Below are 21052 nucleotides of genomic sequence, written 5' to 3'. Positions count from 1 at the left end.
AGGGGACGCCCATGTCACCCGTCACGGGCAGGAAGCTCACTCTGCACTAAAATCGCCCAAGGAAGCCGGCTCAGCAGGCTTGGTTCAGCCACCAGAACAGAGGAAACCGTGACTCCGTCCTGATGGGCAATGCCGACGTCCCCAGAAACCGGAGGCCCTTTGTGGACCTGATAATCGGCGAGAAAACGGCATTTTCTACAAAGAACAGAGACAAGCTCTGGAACCCCATGGGCCAGTGGCTTCTCTCAGACCTGAGGAGACAGTGCTCCAGGGCCCAGCTCCCTGGGAACCTTCCATGCGGAAAAGGACTCTGCTCTCCAAACACTCTGAGTCTTCAACTCATGCTTTGAAATACCAAAAAGCAAACACTGAAAACCAAGAGAAATTGGGAAAACTGCAATGACTGTAGGAGACATTTAACACCTCTCCCTGAGAAATCAAAGATGGAGTAGAAAAAATAGAGGTATTTAATAGGGCCTAAACAGCAATTTTTAAAGCATGCTCTAAAAATACAGATAAGTCTTAATACCAAATACACACAAACAACTTTTAAAGTCTGACCACCTATTAGGCTAAAAAGAAGATCTCAACAAACTCTTAGAAGCAAAAATAAACCTTGCCAGATTCAATGTAGAGAACGCAATAAAATTACAAACCCACAGTAGCCACGAAAAGCAAATCACCTAGAAAACTTTAAACATCCTAAAAGAAACTTTGGGTTAATAAAGAATCCACACAGAAACTGCAAACTATCCAATAGTAAACACTGAGGACACATACAAAGCCCAACAAAAGCAGAACTATTAGGACACACAGACCAAGAACATAAACTTAACCTGAAAAACATACTGTAGGTGGGAAAATAGTAATACGAACCAAGAACAAGAAAAACATGTGAAAGAGTATAACAGTTAAATACAGAATCTGATTCAAGAAATTAATAGTGAAATGGTTGCTTTAAGAAAGAAATTACTGACTTGGAAGAACAGATTGAAGACTTCAAGGAAACGAAAAAGAAAGATATTAAAGAAGTGCTAACATTCAGATAACAGAAGCGCTGGAATGAGAGAGATAAAAATGGAGAGCAAGAAAAAATTAAAGAGATAAAGGAGACAAATTCCCCTCAGAAATAAAAGATAAAAAGAGCTCATCTGAAAAGTGTCCACAGAGCTAGAGGTAAAGACAGGTCAGGTGAGCCTGGAACATCTTCTTGTGCCAGAAAACAAGGAAAGGCTCACTCAAAAAATGATGGAGACGTGCCTCGCCTCAAGGACACAGGAACCCCCTCCACAGGGGCTCCCACACGCCAAACTCAGAACAATTTGACCACCAAAACCAATGACAGAAGTGCATGAAAGAGTAACCCATGAATCCACACTGAGATGTTATATATGAACATAAAAATAGCAAAAAGCTCTTTGTCACAACAAAAGGCCAAAAAAATAAGTATAGAAAATTAATGGAGTTAGAAAATGAACAACTGATGCTAAAACTGGTAGGGAAAACTTTGATCAGCAAGTTATCAAAGTTTACACATGTTGTAACATGTGTCCAAATCTCCCTCCTTTTTAAGGTTGAGTGACATTCTACTATATAGGTAGAGCAGACTGTGTTTACCCAGTCATCCCTTGATGGACACTTGGGCTGCTTCTACCTCTTGGCTATCGTGAATGACGCTGCTACAAACATGGGTGTGCAAGTATCTCTTCAAGATCCCGTTTTCATTTCTTTTGGGTAAATACCCAGAAGTGGAATTGCCAGATCATATGGTAACTCTGTTTTTAATTGTTTGAAGACCCGCCATACTCTCTTCCACAGCACCTGAAACATTATACATCTGGGAACTCGTCTTTTGAAACTTCCCTAAGTGAGAAGTAAGACTGTTTTGGCTGCCGGAGCACTGAACACGGGCTCCCCTGGGAGTCTGGCATTTTGCTGGCTGTGGCAGAAGATGCCTACCTCCAGTAACAAGCTTGACTCAGGCTGTCAGATGGGCTTCCCTGGGCTGCATCTCTCTGATGCAGGAGGGAGTGTGCTCTGTGTGGCCCCTCCCGGGAGCACACAGGAAACGTGCACATGGATTTTAGCTGCGAGTACAGTTACCTCTGAGTCCTACAAGTCCTTCTAGTGAAGCACCAAGCATGCAGGTGGCCTTAGGACCCTTTGCCCAGAGACAAACCATCAAAGCTTACTCAAGAAAACAGATAACCTAAATAGTTCTTTGTCTATGAAACAATTCATGGTTAAAAGCTTTTCAACAAAGAAACCTCCAGGCCTATGTAGTTCCACTGACGGATTCTACCAAAGATTTAAGGAAAAAATACCAAATCTTCACAAACTCTTCCATAAGTTAGAAGAGGAGGGGACATGTCCAAACTCACCTAATGAAGGATCACCAGAGAGAGACATTACAGGAAAGTATAGGCCAATAACCCTCTTGAAGAGGTGCAAAGTCTCTCAACAAAGTATCAGGAAATCAAATCCAGCAATATATTAAAAGCATTATAAATCATGACCAAGTGTCATTTACCTTGGCACTGCAAGGAATTCAGTACCTAAAAAGCAATCATTTATGTCCATTTCAAATTCAAAAGAATTGAAAGCAGAATCTTTAATATTAAAAGACTGAATGTGTTCCCCTTAGAATGGAAACAAAGCAAGGATGTCTGCGCTCATCACTTGTATTCAGCATTGTAATGGAGATTCTAACCAAGGCAATAAGGCCAGAAAAAGAAATAAAAGCCATTCAGATTGGAAAGGAAGATTGAGCTGTCTATTGGAAAACATGACATTCCATGTAGAAGATCTCAAAGAATCTATAAAAAGTAAGGCCACAGGATACAAGGTCAACATGTAAAAATCAACTGTATTTCTACACACTAGCAATGAACAATTGGAAATTGGAATTAACAAAACTATACTATTACAATAGCACTAAAAACATAGTTACAGATCTAACAAAATATGTGCAGAATCTATATGCTTAAAATTACGAAGTACTGACGAAAGAAATCAAAGATGACCTAAGTAAATGTAATGCACCATTTTCATAGATGGGAAGACAACATCAATTCATCAAAAGATATCAATTCTTCCCAAAGAGTCTACAGATTCAACACAATCCCAGTCAAAATTATAGTAGGTGGGCTTCCCTGGTGGCACAGTGGTTAAGAATCCGCCTGCCAATGCAGGGAACACGGGTTCGAGCCCTGGTCCGGGAAGATCCCACATGCCGTGAAGCAACTAAGCCCGTGCACCGCAGCTACTGAGCCTGCGCTTTAGAGCCTGTGAGCCACAACTCCTAAGCCCGTGCGCCAAAACTACTGAAGCCCGCGCGCCACAACTACTGAAGCCCGCGCGCCTAGAGCCCGTGCTCTGCAATGAGAAGCCACTGCAATGAGAAGCCCGTGCTCCGCAACGAAGAGTAGCCCCCACTCGCCGCAACTAGAGAAAGCCCGCGTGCAGCAATGAAGACCCAACGCAGCCAAAAATAAAAACAAATAAATAAAATTCTAATAGGTTTATTTTTGTAGAAATCAACAAGATGATTCTAAAATTTATATGGATAAGTGAAGGAACTATAATAGCCAAAAGAATTAGAAAAGAAGACTGAAGTTAGAGGACTCATGCTACTTTGCTCCAGAATTTACTGTAAAGCTTCAGGCAAGACAGTGTGGTCCCGACAAAAGGACAGACGCAGACCAGTGGAGCAAAACAGAGTCCACAAAGTCACTTGATTTTGACAAAGATGCAAAGGCAACTCATCCACGTGGAAAGAGGAGTCTTTTCAGCAGATGGTGCTAGGACAACTGCACATCCACGTGCAAAATAATGAGCCTGAACAACCACACCTCACATTAAACAAAATTAACTTAAAATGGATCACAAATCTATATGTAAAACCTCGAAGTTAAAACTTCTAGAAGAAAACACAGGAGAACATCCTTGTGACCTTTGGTTAAGAGAGGATTTACTAGCTAGAACACCAAAAGCAAGAGCTATAAATAAAAACCTGATAAAGTGGACTTCTAAAATATTAAAACATCTGCTTTTTGAAAGACATTGTTAAGAAAATAAAAAGATAAGTATGACGCAACAGACTTGTCAGAAAATATTTACAAACCATAAATCTGATAAAGGACTTGCATCCAAAATATATAAAGAACACTCCGTACTCAATAATGAGAAAGTAAACAACTCAAAAATAGGCAAAAGCTGTGAACAGACACTTAAGGAAGACATGGGGATGGCAAACATTGGTCGTTGGTGAGATGCCAGCCTGTCAGGACAGCTTGAGAAACAAACAGCCCGGACCCGAGCCTGCAAGTGCCCACAGGGCCTCTCATGCGCTGCTGCTGGGGCCATGAGATGGCACATCCGCTTCAGAAAACCGTTTGGAAATTTCTTATGAAATTAAATGCACACTTTCCATTCGTGCTTACCCAGGTGTACAAACGCATGCTCCCACAGAAACCTGTACCCACACGGTCACAGTGGCTTTTTTCGTAACTGCCACACTGCAAACAACTAGAGTCTCCTTCCTCTAGAGAGTGGATAACAGACTGGCACGTCCATACCACGGAATGCTACTCAGCGGTAAGACAACAAATCACTGGCACATGTGACAACGCCCCCGACGGAGGTGGGGAATCAGGGGCCCAGGAGCAGGAGGGTGAGGCAGCGCCCTTACCTCTGCCTCGGGGGGCAGCGCGCACTGCTGCACGATGTACTCGATCATGGCCTCGCCTCCAGGCTGCTCCAGGTAGCCGTGATGGGCCATGGCACTGATCACCTGCACCACGGCCCGCTTCACCTGCCCGGACCGAGGGAGAGCAGCAAGGGCCTCAGAGGAGCACCGGACAGCACGACGGCCCAGCTGGGCGATGGAATCTCACCCTTCCCTCTGCCTGCGCCTGTACCTGCCCCCACCTTCTCCCCAGACCCCTGCTACGAAGGCCAGCCTGCGGCCACGCTCACATCCCCAGGGGAAGGCCTCTTCCTCCTCTTTCCCCCAGCCCCTCCCCTCCCGGGCGCCAGCCCTGCTGCTCTCTGGCTCCCGACACGGGCCGGCGCCTCCTTGGGCATCTCCCGACCCCGTTTTGCCCTTCTGGGCAAGGTCCCCGAGTCTGCACTTGTCACCCAAACACTCCTGAGAGTTCTGAGCCTGCTGTCCAGCCCCTTTGATAACTCTGTCTGGCGGCTCCAAGGAATGGCTGGGCCGTCGCAGCCGGAAACAGCACCCTCTTCCCGGGGCGGGCGCCTCCTCCAGGACCTCCTGCTCCCACACTGCATCCAGACAGCGGCCCGATGCCCCTCCTTGGGGACCCTCCCCTGTGTCCCAGTGACGCCTCTCCGCCCCCGGATCTCAGGTCGCACATCGCTGCCCTGTGCCCCCAACTACACGTGTGTCCTGAGTGACCGTGGGGCTGACAGGTCTGGAGGGAGTGAGCGATGTGGGAGCACGAGGGCCGTTCAGGCTGAGTGCGTCTGGCCACGGACACTGTTGACGGCACGCGGTGTGGCCCCTTGGGGGTGACCCAGGGCACGGGGGCCCTGAAACAGGTGCAGGTGGTTTGGGGTCCATTTCAGTAGCTTCTAAAACTCTCACAGAAGGTCCCAAGAACAGGGTGCCAGGATGAGCGCAAAGGCTGGGGCAGCCCCAGGACACAGCTGAGGGGCCCTGCTGCCGCTGAGCCCGAGGAGGGAGGATCAGCCCTGCCCTTGGCTCTGGGCGTCGCCCCCAAGCCCTTGGATGTCCCCTCTGAGCCCCGGGTCCTCGTTTCCCTGAGGCTTCGGCCACGCTGAATCACCTAACCATGTGATGGTTGAGGGTGGGGGCTTCGGGCCAGGAGGGGCTGGACGCTGAGGTCTCCGTGACAGAGGACCGACAGAGACCCCAGACACAAGGCTGGGGGCTTCCCTGGGGGGCAGCCAGCACAGCACTGCCAGGGAGCCCAGGCTGCCCACGGCTCCGCAGGGAGAGGAGAACAGCGGTCCGACTGTGGAGCCTCCTGGGCCTGCCCCTCGTGCCTCTTCTGTGGCTGAGGTTAGTCTGCGTCTTTTTGGTGTAATAAACCATAACGTGGGTATGACGACTCTTGTGCGCTTGGGGGTTCTTCTAGAGAACGACTGAACCCCAGGGTGGTTTTGGGGACCGCTTCCTAACTTCATACTTGGTTAACTGCATCAGGAGGAAGCTGGGGGTCCCAGACACACAGCTTGGCAGGTGCCCAGGCCTGCACGCGCCCACTGAGGTCTGGCCTGGCTGAGAGGTGGCTGCCGGGTCAGTGGCGGCCACACTGCCCGCAGCTGCTCACGGCGGAGCTAGGGCTGCCCGCTGACTTACCTTGCTATTGGTATCCAGAAGAGGAAGCTTCATGGAGGAGAGAATAAAGGGTTGCTTGACTTCCATCTGAGCAGCTGCAGGAAACAGACAGATGGCTCAGTCTGCCCCCCACCACAAGGCCCAAGACCACATTGCCGGGGTTCTGGCCTCAGTGTGGCCCTCCACGTGGCAGGAGGAGGAGACCGCACACGCACAAGCCCACCCATTTCTCTCCGGCGGGCGGGAGGGGGAAATGACCTTTTTCAGCAAATAACATTATTTCACCCAATTAAAAAGCTAGGAGGTTGGTGGTTTAGGGCAGCAGAGAAAGAGGGGGCTGAGCAGGTATCCCAGTTCAAGTGCAAGGGTCAGGGGGTCTCCTGGGGCATCAGAATCACAGCAGGCTCGTTAAGCACCACCAGCCGCCGTCCCCTCTCCCCACTCCAACCTGCAGGCCCGGGTGGGCTCAGGCATTCACTTTTCACACATTCCCCGGTGAGCTGGCGCTGCCGGTCTGAGGACCCCACTTTGAGAACCAGCAGTATAACCCTTCCTTTCCTGATACTTATTTAATTTTTTTGAGGGGGGGGCCCGCACCACGCCGCATGTGGGATCTTGGTTCCCCGACCAGGGATCGAACCTGGACCCTCGGCAGTGAGGGCGCGGAGTCCTAACCACTGGACCGCCGGGGAAGTCGCATTCTGATATTTAAATGGGGGTGAAAAGTGACTATCAAGAAGTGGTCATGAGATTAATAAAAATAAAAACAAAGAGGGACCTCCCTGGCGGACCAGCAGTTAGGACTCCATGCTCTCACTGCTGAGGGCCCGGGTTTGATCCCTGGTTGGGAACTAAGATCCTGCAAGCCACATGGCGTGGTCAAAAAAAAACTTTTTTAATGAAAACAGAGACTGGGAGCACAGTGATGGCGCTGTCATTCCAAGGCCAGCCCCAGGGGAGGGGTGTGTCCTGATCCCACCTCTCACGGGGAACTGGAGGCTGGGGCAAGAAATATACACCATGAGCTTAGTTCATCATCAAAGGACTTTAGAACTTGAAGAAGTCTCCCCACTCCCCGGAGATGACACAATTTGAGCTCCAATAATGGTAATAACTATAGATAACAAATAAGGACCTACTGTCTAGCACAGGGAACTCTACTCAGTGCTCTGTGGTGACCTAGATGGGAATATAATCTAAAAAATAGGGGATATACGGATACGTGCGGCTGATTGACTTTGCTGTACAGCAGAATCTAAAATGACACTGTAAATCAACCATACTCCAATAAAAATTCATTTAAAAAATAATGGTAATAACTGCAATGAACTGAAATTTCTTGAACATGTTTGAATTCATGAGTCCCTATGATATTTTTAAAGAGCAATGGTCACCTTTAGAAGATGATAGAGGACCAGTGTATTATCTTGAAAACTGACCAAACAAAGGAGCCAACAGCTGAGCCTGCAGTTCCCACATGAGCCACACTTCTGCGTGGCTGAGTGGCAGGTGAAGAGCATCTCTTCATCAAGGCACCCAGCGAACCGGCGCAGCACCAGCCGTGCCCCAGGCGGCGAGCGTCAGTGCTGCCGAGGCCGCCCGGTACACGCTGTGCCCCCTACAGCCTTGCCAAAGGGACTCGACTGGAGTCTGAGTTCTTGCCAATTTGCAAGAAATCCAGACGGACGAGAAAACCTCAATCTGCACCTCAAGAACACAGCCCGCCAAGCTGACCGTGTGAAACTCCACAGGTCCAATGGCCTAGGCTCTTCCACGGATAAATTACAAGAGAAAGAAAAGAGCACAGGATACCTGCGGTTTAAAAGGGACTGAAATGTGGGGAGTGTTGTTTAGTGGGGACAGAGTTTCAGGTTTGCAGGATGAAAAGGGTCCTGGAGGCGGCTGCACAGCGACGTGAATGTACTTAACGCTGCTGAGTGCACACCTACAACAATGAGCATGGAAAATTTTATGTCATGTGTGTTTTACCACAATTGTAAACAAGCAAATTAAACCGCCAGGGGCCAAGCCCCCCAAAAGGGAGAGATTTAAATATGCATATATATATAATTTTTAAAAATCTTACTTTTTTCCTGAAGTAGAGTTTACTTACAGTGTTGCTGGTGTTCAGCAAAGTGATCCAGTTATACATGTACGTATCTTTTTTTTTTTTTTTGACTGCATTGCGTTCGTTGCTGCGCGCAGGCTTTCTCTAGCTGTGGTGAGCGGGGGCTACTCTTCCCTGCGGTGCACGGGCTTCTCATTGCAGTGGCTTCTCTTGTTGTGCAGCACGGGCTCTAGGTGTGTGGGCTTCAGTAGTTGTGGCTCGCGGGCTCTAGAGCGCAGGCTCAGTAGTTGTGGTGCACGGGCTTAGTTGCTCCGCAGCACGTGGGATCTTCCCGGGCCAGGGCTCGAACCCGTGTCCCCTGCATCGGCAGGCGGGTTCTTAACCACTGTGCCACCAGGGAAGCCCTATGTATCTATTCTTTTTCAGATTGTTTTCCATTATAGTTTATGACAAGATACTGAGTATAGTTCCCTGTGCTATACAGTAGGACCTTGTTGTTTATCTATTTTATATATAGTAGTATGTATCTGTTAATCCCAAACTCCTAATTTATCTCTTCCCCCCAATTTTCCCCTTTGGTAACAAGTTTATTTTCTGTCTGTATGTTTCTATTTTGTAAATAAGTTCATTTGTGTCATATTTTAGATTCCACATAAAAGTGATATATTGCATATGTCTTCTTCTTTCGGACTTACTTCACTTAATATGATAATCTCTAGGTCCATCCATGTTGCTGCAATGGCATTATTTCATTCTTTTTATGGCCGAGTAGCATTCCATTTTTTATATGTACCACGTCTTTCTTTTGGCCATGCCACGTGGCTTGCAGCATCTTAGTTCCCTGAGCAGGGATTGAACCCGGGGCCTGGGCAGTGAGAGCACCGAGTCCTAACCATATATACGTATCTACACTTACGGCCAGAGAAAGAACTTAAAGGAAAAAATGAAAGACAAGTGGATACGAAGTGACTTTGGAACATCATCGCGAGAGAAGAATTAACAAAGGAAAGGCAAGCGAGGCTGACTGCGTAAAAAACGTTCAGCGCCACTAATGACCACGAACAGCAGATCAGAGAGGAAGCGAAGGCCCGGTCCAGGCCCAGACGAGGCCCGCAGGCACCTGGGCTCCCGAGGGCGCTGTGGCGGGTGAGAGGCCTTGCTCTCTGTCCCAGCACCACCCTTCCCCAGGGAGCCAGCAGGCCACCAGCCACGTGCTCCTGGGCTCACGGCAGGACCCGGCCCCGCCCACCAAGTGCTGCCCCCTCACTCCCCAAACCCGAGAGCTGCCAAGTGCACAGGCGCCACCTGGTCCACACACTTGTTCCACAGAGGGTCAGACAGAGAACACTTAGGCTTCCAGGGCCACAGGTGGTCTCCGTCACATATTCTTCTTCGTTTGCTTGTACAACCCGCTGCCATGTGAAAACCACTCTCGGCTCACGGGCTGTACGAAAGCAGGCTGCAGGCCTGATGCGGCCCACGGCCACGGCCACTGTTTAGCAACCAAGACTCACCGGAAAAAAACAGACTGAAGTGCGAAAACCGTTCAAGCTTATTGCTGATTAAATTAGCCTTAAAAGCAAGAAACCTGAATTCGTCCATCCAGTTGTGAGGAAATCATCAGACACATGGAAATCGAGGGACTGTCTACAGAACTGGCCTCAGCTCTTCTCAAAGGTCCACATCTAAGACACAACTAAGCAACATATGCCTGTGCACAGACCCCACACTGAGCGGCAGCCGCGGCAGACAGCGTGACAGGTCAGCGGGACCCTGAGCCACCAGAGCAGCAGGCACGTGGCAGCTGCCGGGCCCAGATCAGGGGCGCTGTGCCCCACTGCCTGCAGCCAGCTGGCCAGGGCAAATGTCAGTGACGGACACCTGCTGGGGGGCAGATGAGCACTATTGCTGCAACTTTGCAAAAAGTTTGGAGTTTTACAAAATAGAAAGTTGGGGAAAATCTTTAAAGAATTCAAAGCAAGATGTTCCTTTTCACCTAAAAGCTGGACAATGTCTGCCTTTTCCATCTCTGCGCCACCAAGGGCACTTACCGGCCGAGTTGATGACGTGCCTCACGACCTGGAGGGTGCCCACACGGGTCCTCTCGTTGCTGGTGTCCAGCTTGGGCAGCAGGAAGGCCAGCAGGCGGTCAGGCGAGCAGCAGGCTGTAGGGCAAGCGCTCGTCAAAAACTGTTCGTAACGAGCTGTCCTTCGCCCCCTGCTGGCTGTCTGCACCTCCAAGACAAGCAAGGCCCGGCCGCCAGCGAGGCCGGACGCTCGGGGCTGCGGCCCAGCCAGGCCTTGGCTGTATGCTCCCCAGAGACACAGGCGGGCAGCACACTAGACAAGGGGCCCCCCGCCCCCCAGAGCAGCCAGGCCGCGGCCTCATACCCAGCACCGTGAAGCAGCGCAGCACCTCCTTCTGGTTGCTCACCACCAGAGGGCTCGAGGACTCGACGGGCACGCAGACCTGCTCCGGGAACAGAGGGCACAGTCACAGGGGCCCAGCAAGGCCACGGGAGGGACAGGTCCCCTGAAGATGCTGGGCCCAGGCCCCACCCCAGCCACCGCGCAGGTGCAGGTCCCTCAGGCGCTCTCTCACCTGGGTGCAGGAGCCCCTTGCCTGTGACCGGAAGCGCCCTGGGGACCTCAGCCCACAGCTTATAGTTGGCCCTCTCAAGGGAAAAGAGTCCTGGCTCCTTCTACACCCCACCCTTCCCACCACCAGCCAGGAAACAAATTCCCAAGACACATTCCTTGATGAGAAAGGAGACAGTTTCCCGCTTTCCTGGGCATGACACCCTGGGCTGGAAACCACGGACCTCTAGAATACAGAAAGCACTGGAAACCAAAATACCTGAAGTCCATTCGTTCAAAATTGTAAAAGAAAAAGCAGCTGCACTAGTAAAAGCAAAAACAGAGGCTGTTGGCAGATGTGTCTCTGGGCTCCACTGCACCTCAGCGGGTGACACTCACCGGGGGCTGAGCTCTGGGTGGCACCCCAGTACCCACTCAACCCCTCAAGGTCACAACAAAGGACACCCGCAGGGCCTCCGGGCACAGGGCTCTAAGGTGAGAAGTGACCAGCCGTGCAGGACCAGGTGAATGCCAGGCGGCTGGGCTCTGCTCCAGGCCCCCAGCGTGCTCCTTGTCACTTCCACTGCAAAGACCTAACCTGGCCATAAAAGGCACCGCGGCTTCCTGCCTGCTCCCGGGCTCACTCAGCTGTCAGCTCTGAGGACGCTCAAGCAGCCCAGGAGCAGGGAGCCGGCTTGGAAGCAGAACCCCCCACCCCCCGGGGAGCCTTCGGAAGATGCGTGACGTGACCACGCGCGCGAGCCTGAGCTGCTCAGGACTCCGCAGTGACTTGGAGAGAGTAAACCGCTGGTGTTTTCACATGCTAAGTTTTGGAGTGATCGATCGGTCAAAGGGCAATAGGTAACTAGTGCAAATGGGTAGTAATCTGGAAAAAAGATAAAACTAGATTCTCACTCTTTCCCTAAAATAAACTCCAGACGGATTAAACAGTAAAAGTATAGGGGAAAATGAGAGAAGCTAAAAATTAATTGCAGAACTCGAAAGCCTTTTCCAAGTATAGCAAAAGCTGAACTGTAACATAAAAGATGGATAAATGATGGTGTAAAAACTAAATAATTTTGCATGGCAAAAAATACCATAAACAGAGCCACAGATAACGGACAAAGTAGAAACAAACATTTATACATACATGATATGAGACTATAAATAACTGCTACAGATTAATATGAAAAAAAACCCCTAAAAACCAATAGAAAAACAAAAGACATGAATGGAAAGCTCTAAGAAAAGGAAATATCACATTTTTTCTGCCTTTTCAGCTTTTATATATTTATATTTCCCGTTTAAACCCCACCCCCATCCCATAGATAATCATTGTTTGTTTTTACAGTTTTATGCAATCACTTTTATATTAAGTAAATGATATTGTGCTACATCTCTCATTTTTTTCCTCACTTTTTTCAGAGTTGTAAACTTTTTCTCCATAGAGATCTTAGGCATTCTTCGTTAGGTGAATTCCCAGATACCTTACGATAAGTTTCTGTTGCTATTGTAAATGGTCATTTTTTTGTACTTTCTAGTTGGTCACTACTGATGGAGAAGAATGCTCCTGATTTTTACAGGGTGGTCTTGTAACTGGCAACCTTGCTGAACTTAGTTCTAGTATTTGTGAACCGATTCAGTTCATATATGAGTGCATTTCTGGATGAATAAATCAACCATCCATAAAACAAACATCTACTGAGTGCTCACGAGTTAACACGGACCGGTGCTGGGACAGCAGGGAACAGAACAGAGCAAACCCTCCCCCCCACGCCTGTGCCTTCTCGCTGGGGAGACCCGAGTGGCAACCCACCCGTTGCTGAGTGTATTAAGAGGAGCTCGGGGACTCGGGAAAGGCAAAGTGGGGACCGGGACGGAGGGTGGGTGGCCGGGAGAAGAGGAACGACAGGTCTGTCCTCGCTCCCCCCATTTCTGTTCCTTTCCCCATTAAAACTGAGAGTGGGGCTCCTTCCTGCTCCTGACACTAGAGGAAACGTACCTGTCTCCCATTCACTATGATGTATGCGGAGGGTTTGGGTATTTAAACTTCATCAAGTTAGAGAAGTTCCTTTCTGATCCTGGTTGCTAAGAGCTTTAACGACAAATAGGTGTTGAACTTTATCAAAAGCTTTTTCTGCATTGATTGGTATCAGAGAATATTTTCAGGAATCTCATTCCATGATGAGGTGAGCTGACAGGCCTCAGTGCTGTGCAGCCCCCCTGGCTGGGCCCTACACCCCTCGTGTACTGGGAGAGCAATGCTGAGGGTGCAGTGCTGAGGGTGCAGTGCTGGGAGAGCAGTGCTGAGGGTGCAGTGCTGAGAGTGCAGTGCTGGGAGAGCAGTGCTGAGGGTGCAGTGCTGAGGGTGAAGTGCTGGGAGCGCAGTGCTGAGGGTGCAGTGCTGAGGGTGCGGTGCTGAGGATACGGTGCTGAGGGTGCAGTGCTGGGAGCACAGTTCAGGGCAACTCCCTTCACTGAGCACACGATCCTCACATCTAGCCTCACAGTAGTAGACCTAGATTTTTCTGTGTGGTCCTGATTTGGATTTGGAATCAAGACCAGCCTCAAAGAATCTATCAGGCAGCTCTGGATATCCTTTTCTCATTTCCAAGCCCACCTGTGTAGGGTGGAAATTAGCTGTCCCTCAAAAGTTTGGAAGAACGCAACCTTCAAACCACGTGGGTCCTGGGTTTGCTTTCAGAAAGGAAGGGCTTGGAATGTTGTTTCCATTTCTTTCTTGGTTTAGTCAAGTTTTCTATTTCTTCTCTGCCAATTTTGACATTTTTAAGACTTTTCTAGGAATCTATCCACTTCATACAGTTTTTCAGGTTCATTACCATTGCTCACACACTAAAATTACTATTTAATCTCTCTACCATAGCCAGCCCCCCGGCCCTCGCTGGGAGCCGTCCGTGTGTGTGGCAGGTGAGGGCTCAGGCCAGCGGGTCCGGGGGGCCAGGTTGGCATCCCAGCAGGTGTGGGAGTGGAGCAGGCCCAGAGATGCCCCAGGGGGTGGGGGAGCAAAGAAGTAAGTCCACTCTCCCTGCTTGTCTTTCTCAAAGAGCCGCCTGCCCACGCTCTCTCTAGTTTTCCGCCCCTCTTCTCTCCCACTCAGAAAGTCCCATGGACGCAACGTCCCCACCAGAGCTCCCCGTGACCTCCACGCTCCTCATCTGACCTGGGGGGGGCAGGGTGTGCACGGCTGAGGAGCCTCCTCGAAGCCCTTTCTCCATCAGAGCCTTCATGACCCCTGAAGGGGGTCTCCACCTGAGCCCGGGTCCTCGGGACGCACGGCCAGTGCAGATGGCCCCAGAGCTGCCCCTGGCCTGCTGGCTGCCTGCTCCGGTCCCCGCACGCCGGGGCTGTCCTGTGTCACGCGGCCCGAGCCCCAGCGTTGGGCAGACAACAGGGGGCCTAGCCCCGAGGGAAGCCTGCACTTCAGCCCCGCCTCCTGCTCCCTAACCCTCAGCAGGCACCTCCCCAGCGTGCTCCCACCCCTCCCTGGGCCCCCAGCCCACCTGAGCGTGCAGGGCAGCCAGGAGTGAGTCAAGCTGAACGTCCAGCGTGCGGCTGCCCACGCTCGCGGCCGCCTCGAGGATCTGGCCCAGGCTCTGCTCGAGGAGGGAGGAGAGGGGCCGTCAGGGCCTCCTCCTGTCCCAGCCCCACCCCTGCTGGCTGTGGGAGTCTCCCAGCCCTCCGCCCTAGCGCTCGCAGGGGAGGGCCGGGACGGGGGCGCGCGGCGAGGCCAGGTGGGCCTGGCTCCCCGGCTCCCATCCACGCCCCCCGCTGAGGCTGACTGCCTCGGGGGCTTCCCACCCCGACCCCGCGCCCCCTGCAGCTAAACTCCTGAACGCACCTTGGACACGTGGCCGGTCTCGGCGTGCTTCTTGTAGAGGCCGAGGAGTCCAGGCAGGAGCTTGGGGAGCTGCTCCTCCAGCTTCTCGCTGGGCAGCAGGTGGCTCATGGGCCCCAGGGCCTCCACCACAGCGAGCCGCAGCTGGGGGGACACAGGGACAGGCGCTCACGTGCAGAACGGCCGGCAACGCCCGTCAGCCCGGGGCAGAGGTGTGCAAAGAGCCCTCCACCAAGGACCCCACAGCCGGACTCGAAGACCCGGGTTACCACGAGCGGGGGTCCTAAAGGGGCGGAGGGAGTGGGCCCAGGGGGAGAGGTCCAGCGCTGGGGCCGCAGAAAACTAGCCCTACTCTGTGAGGACCTGCGGGGGGGGGAGGGAGGGGCACGTGTAGACAGATCTACCCCCCCCCCCCCAGAGAACCCGCAGGACAGCAGAAGAGGCCCAGGTGACTGGAGCAGTACCTCCAGGCTGGGGGTGGGAGAGGAAAGGCAGCCAGGCGAGGGCACAGGCCCCTACAGGCCGCGCATACCTTGGCTTCCCGGCTCTGCAGCCAGTGGTGGGAGAGGAGGTCGTAGGCGCTGAAGATGTCAGTGGCGAGGGCGCCCTTCCTGACCGTGGGGTCAGGGGCCTGGTCCAGGTCGGCCAGGTACTCCAGGGTGCTCTCGCTGAAGCGCTGCAGAGCTGTGGCGAGCCGAGCGGTAAGCGGCGGCCGGCCCATGGCCGCACAGGCTCTGCGCGACACCTGCGCCTTCTAACACGCCACACCGCCCGCGAGACACCCTCCGAGCACCCGGCCAAGCTCGGGACCAAAGCGCTGTGCGGCGTGAAGGCTCCCCCAACTCGTGTGCTTCGCAGAAGCTCAGGATGTGACCTTTTTCGGAAATAGGGTCTTTGCAGATGCAATGAGTCAAGATGAGGTCACAGTGTGGGGGGTGCCACTACAACAGGACCGTGTCCTCACAAGAAGAGAGACAGACGCGCGGGGACAACGGAGGCACAGCTGCACTGCTGCAGCCTCGAGCCAACGCGCCAGGATGCACGGGCACCTCCAGACGCCAGGGGGCCTGGAAGGTTTCTCTCCAGAGCTGCAGAGGGCGCATGGCCCTGCCAACACCCTGCTCTCGGAATCCTGGCCTCCTGAGCCTTAGAGAACACATTTCTGTTGTTTTAACCCCCCAATTTGTGGTCCTTCGTTAAGGTGGTCCAAGGAAACCAGTACAGGCACCAACTTCCCCAAAATGCCCCCAGGCCACCACGCCTGGCCCACTCCAGTCTGCTGTGCCCACCTCTCCCCTCACAGAGACGCATGCCACGCACTTTCAAGGGCCGCTGTGCCGGGCAGGCGTGGGCCCCCCAGGACATGTGTAGGAAGAAGACCTGGGGGCACGGTGGCGGGGTGCCGAGAGTGGGGAGCGCTGGCCTGGGGGACTGTGTCCACGGAAGGGACTGTGCTGTGGCCACCAGACGGGTAAGCCTGGGGACTCGCTTTGGTGCAGACCTGCAAGTGGTCAGCAGGGCCTGGACCCTGGGTCAAGGGAGACGATGGGGCCACAAAGGAGAGTCGGAGGCCAGGACCTGGCCACGGGGCCTGGGCAGTGGAGGGGGAGATGAGGACGGAATGGCCCAGAGAGGCGGTGGCTCCCGGCCGGGGATCCCGAGGGCAGAGCCCGGCGCCCAGGCAGGGGCTGCAGCAGCTGCCCCGGGGGTCTTTACTTGCCCCAGCTCACAACCTCAAACCTGGCCCACTTGTAAGGCTAATTTCTTACCTTGGGCTTTGCAGCCCAGCAGAAAGACTAACCCTAACCCTCCATCTACAGGAGGGCAGGCATGTTCACACGTGCTCAAGAGAGAACATAAAGAAATTCTGAAAGAAAACTACCTCCTGGGGGAAGGTTTCTGTGTCATGGGCAGCCCTTCCACTGAGGATGGGCCCCTGGAGGGTCTGGTGAGGTGGGCTCTGGTCCCCTACCCGCCACATGGCTGCTAAAACCAAGGCTTCCGGTGCCCCGAGAACCCTCAGCTCCTCTCTCAACCCCCCGCTCCTCCACGCCCCCTTCGTCCCCCCTCCTCTTTTGCCTCCTTGAGCTGTTCAGTCAGGCTGTTGGTCAAACTGATCAGGGATCCTAGGTATTTTGCATGGGAAGGTCTTTCAGGATAACAGGCTACTATATGGCCAGAAGTAGAAACCCACCCTTGAATCTGTTACTAGGTTTGAGTTTTTCATCAGGTATACACACAGGCATAAGGTAAAAGAGCAATTCTCATACACCCTCTGCCAGCCCAATTTCCCTTTCTCCAGAAGCAAACATGGGGTTTGGATCTATCTCTCGATAAGTAACGCGTCCACGATGTTCCTCACCTACTCCCCCCAAGGCCAGGGCCAGTCCTTTCCATCCATCCCTCCAGACCAGCGCTGCCAGAGCCCACCCACTCCCTCCATGAGCAGCTTTGTTTCCCAGAGTAACCGACCACCTGCGGTTTGAGTCTCCTTGGCTCTCGAGGCACGAGTCACTAAGGCAACCTCCACATCTCTTGCCGCACACCCTGGGGCTCCCTTGGCCCCCGCCATGGGGGACCGCACCCTTCCTGATCCTTGCTTCTCCAAAAGAGTCTTTACCCTCCTGCTCAAGTAGCATCTGGGCAGGGTTCTGATTCTCAGAGGGTGCCTTCCACTGGAGCTTTCTGACGCTCTCCCTTGAACGGGAGAAGGCAAGGACACCTATTTCCTCAGCTTCCCCTTGGACCATCCCTGCCCCACCCCCCTGCAAAGTCTTCCTGGTGTGGTGCTTGGAGGGCCTCTCCATCAGGAACAGCTCCTGCTCCAGGGCAGGTTCGGGGATTACTGCACGACTCCCCCACTCCACTCTCTCTGTTCGTTCTTTCCAGGGTGTCTTATTCGAATGCTGGCTTCATGGCCTAGCCTGCTAATTCTTTTCTTTCTCTCTTATTTTCCATATATTTGCATTTTTGCTCTATTTTCTGGAGGATTTCCTCAACTTTCTCTTCCATTTCTGCCTTCCATTTTCATCATGTTTTTAATTCCCAAAAGCTTAATTTTATTCTCCGAACGTAGCTTCTTCATAGCAACATGCTCGTTTCCTGAATGCATCTTCTCTTAACTCCCTGAGAATATTAACCCCAGATTTCCTTTCCTGCCTGTTTTCTCCTCCCTGAACTGTCTGCTTTCCCCAAGTCTCGGTTTCTGTTTATTCTGCTGCCACCTTTCCTATCAGAGACTTTCCTTGTGGGCAGTGATTTTTGGCCGCCTATTGGTGCTGGACAGTGTGGCCAGGCCAGCCGTGCACCCTGCTATCTGGGACATGTCAACACGGTCTCTGGGTCTCCCTCCCCACTCTTCCCCTGCCTGGCCACAGCCTCCTGCAAACTGGACAAGCACCTTCAAGTGTGCACGTGCTCCTGTTCTTGGCCCAGCGCCGCTGCCCACTTGTGCCGCCTTCCTGCAGTGGACACAGACATCTGCCCAGAACCAGAGGCTGTCTGGAAGGACAGGAGGCCCCAGCCCTCTCGTGGCCCACCCAGGCCACTAATGGGCTCATGTGGACCCTCCTGGCCCGACTGAGGCCACTCCAGTAGGCAGGGCCACTCTTCCCTCCAACTGCAGACCCTGAACGTTCTATCTGTGGTGAGGCGCGCACACCTCAGCAGGAGGGCGGCCTGCGGGCAGGTCTCTTGGCCCATGCACTTGCTTCATACGCGACACACCAACAAGGTGAGAACTGCAGGGGCCTTTGGCCTGGGAAGGGCAGGGACCAGAGCTCTTGAGAACTGCGAGTCAGCTCTCTGTGCAGGGCCCCGCGCTTCTCGGAGTGAGGCCAGTACTTCCCAGAGGAGCTGTCCGGGGCCAGTATCTAAGCCCTCGGCTCCGACACGGGCTCTTCTTGTTCCCCCACCGGCCTGGACGCAGGCTGTCCTAGGCTGGTCTTCTCCCCGTTTGCAGCGCACCCGAGGTACAGCCCCAGCCCCTCAGCTCTGCCTCGGTCCCTTCTGTGTCCTGCGCCTGCATTCCCAGCTCAGCTGTGATTCCCGGGCCCAGCTGCTCGGGGATCCTGTCACAAATTCCCTTTTCAGCCAAAACTAGGTCAAGGAGGGTTTCTGCCCTTCAGCCCAAGCAGCCTGCCAATCACACACAGGTGGGAGGAGCCTGCAAGAGGAAGGGACCAAAGAGACCGTGGCAGGGAACGGAGAGAATGGGGAACGCAGGGGCTGTGAGGAGGGCTGGCAGGGGCTGGAGCCCCTCCTAGGGCCCCCTGAAAGCAGGGGAACCCTGAACCCAAAGCCACTGTGAACAGCGAGGGCTGGGGCCCAAAGCTCTAGGCCCCGGCTAGGAAAGTCCCCAGGTGTGTGCAAGATACGCAGCTTCCCTAGGAACCCTCCCCAAACACCAATGCTCTAGCTACCAGCCCCCAACCCCAACCCCAACCCTGAGCCCTGCCCAGTGTGGCCACGCCCTCACCACATGCTCCCTAGCTGGCAGCCTGGGGTGGAAGCCCAGCACCTGCTAACAGGCTGGGCTGCGGATTAAAAAGGGTCCTGTCCTCGTGGGGGCCTCAGATGGCCCAGGCGCTCCCTCTCCCTCCCCTCAGTACCAGCCAGCAGTCTTCCTGAGACTGGTGGGGACACTAGGGTCACCAGGAAGCTGAAGGACAAGGGCAACGTGGTGGCTGCTAGAAGAGGCCCAGGCCCCCTCAGCCCCCGTGTTTCAGGACCCTCTGCTTCCCTCCCACATGAGTGCCCTCCCCTCCCATCAAGAGTCACGCCGCGAGGCACCGTTCCCCTGCCCAGGCACGCAGAGGGCTGCACACAGAAGGTGAGAGAGTGAATACCCCATCCCAAGATGCCCATGGAATGGTCACTCTCCCAGCACGGAGCAGGGAGAGAAATGGGAAGCAGCTGCAGCTTTGGGTAAGTCTCTTCCCGCCCCGCATCAAGCGTCCAGGGCTCAGGGACTGCAGTCCAGGGCTCAGGGACTGCAGTGTAAAGTCCTGGGCAGGGGGGTCCCCAGCAGCAGAGAAAAGCAGTAAGATGGCAGAGGCCAGGTCTCTACCTGCAGCAGTGCCCACCCAGCCCACGCCTGCAGTCACCCTTCCTCTAAATGTCCCGCCCTCCTCCTGCAGCCTGGAGGACCCGCAGCCCCACAAAGGGGCACTGGAGACAAAAGGTCCAGGAGTGGACAGGTTGCGCCCAGCCCCTGCCCCGCAGAGGCCCACCTGCCCTCAGAGCCCCCCCCGCCCGCAGAGCCCACCCGCCCGCAGAGGCCCCACCTTACCACAGCAGAGACCCCCCCGCCCGCAGAGACCCCCCCGCCCGCAGAGGCTCCCCCGCCCGCAGAGGCCCCCCCTTACCACAGCAGAACGCCACCCTCATCGAGTCGGGCTTGGCTGCACTCAGCATGGGCACCATGGTGTTCAGGATGGACGTCAGGAAGGGCACCATGCCGAACACTGCAAGAGGGGTACGTCACGGGGGCCCCACTGCCATCCCCACCCAGCCTGTCCTTCCCTCGGGCCCTGTGCCCCAGGGGAGGCAGAGGGCACCCCGGCCACATGCCTTGAGCTCCTTCTGCACAGCCTGGGGCTCACGGTGGAGCTGCTGGGACACAAGGAACCGAGGCCGGCGGGCTTTCAGAGGTCCTCACAACCGCTGAGAGCACGGGCCGAAGGGGGCCGGGCCGCCACCTACCATTGGAAACTGAGAGGTTGGCGAGCGTCTGCACGACAAAATGGTGCGGCAGGACCCCGGGCTGGAACTTGCTCAGCATCTCCTCCATCACGCTGCTGATGAAACGCTTTCCCACCGCCACCAGGACATTGCTGGCAGCCTGCTGCCAATCACAGACCAACTCCTACCCCCACAGAAGATCTTCACTGGCACCCAGACCGGAGGAGGCAGAAACCGCCCAGGAAGCGAAACGAGACACTCCGCCCTCCGTCACGCCAGGGGACAGGCTGCCCGTCTTCGGGACGTGGTGCTGCTGCGAGCAGGGCTCCCTGCTGAGCCCAGCGCCCCACACACCGGGCACCACTGCCCCTACGTTTGCCCTGAGGGTTAGGGAAGTTTGCTCTCTGCTTCAGTTTCCATCGGAGATTGTGGGGTGACCCTGCCCACCCCAGGAGGGCAGTCAGTGCACAGGACCCAGGGGCCAAGCCCGAGGCAGCCGGGCACAAACCCACACCCTAAAGGCACTTGGGAGGAAAGGCCTCGG

The 21052-nt window shown here is 54.0% G+C and overlaps 1 protein-coding gene across 5 annotated transcripts in view; it reads right to left on the bottom strand.

Moving 5' to 3' along the window:
- MROH1 (maestro heat like repeat family member 1) overlaps positions 1–21052 on the bottom strand; it is a 67374-nt gene that overhangs the window by 25856 nt on the left and 20466 nt on the right. For all 5 annotated transcript variants that reach the window (XM_082432953.1, XM_082432950.1, XM_082432949.1 and 2 more), the window contains 9 exons: positions 20530–20692; positions 20193–20291; positions 15359–15510; positions 14830–14970; positions 14492–14584; positions 10785–10863; positions 10445–10558; positions 6347–6420; positions 4691–4813 (listed from right to left, as the gene is read on the bottom strand). In XM_082432953.1, the coding sequence (XP_082289079.1) occupies positions 4691–4813; positions 6347–6420; positions 10445–10558; positions 10785–10863; positions 14492–14584; positions 14830–14970; positions 15359–15510; positions 20193–20291; positions 20530–20692 (1038 nt within the window). The remainder of the gene's footprint in view (positions 1–4690; positions 4814–6346; positions 6421–10444; positions 10559–10784; positions 10864–14491; positions 14585–14829; positions 14971–15358; positions 15511–20192; positions 20292–20529; positions 20693–21052) is intronic.

This window comes from Balaenoptera physalus, assembly GCF_965194825.1.
Source record: "Balaenoptera physalus genome assembly, chromosome: 17".
Lineage (NCBI taxonomy): Eukaryota > Metazoa > Chordata > Mammalia > Artiodactyla > Balaenopteridae > Balaenoptera > Balaenoptera physalus.
This window is presented reverse-complemented; position numbering and strand designations above follow the sequence as displayed.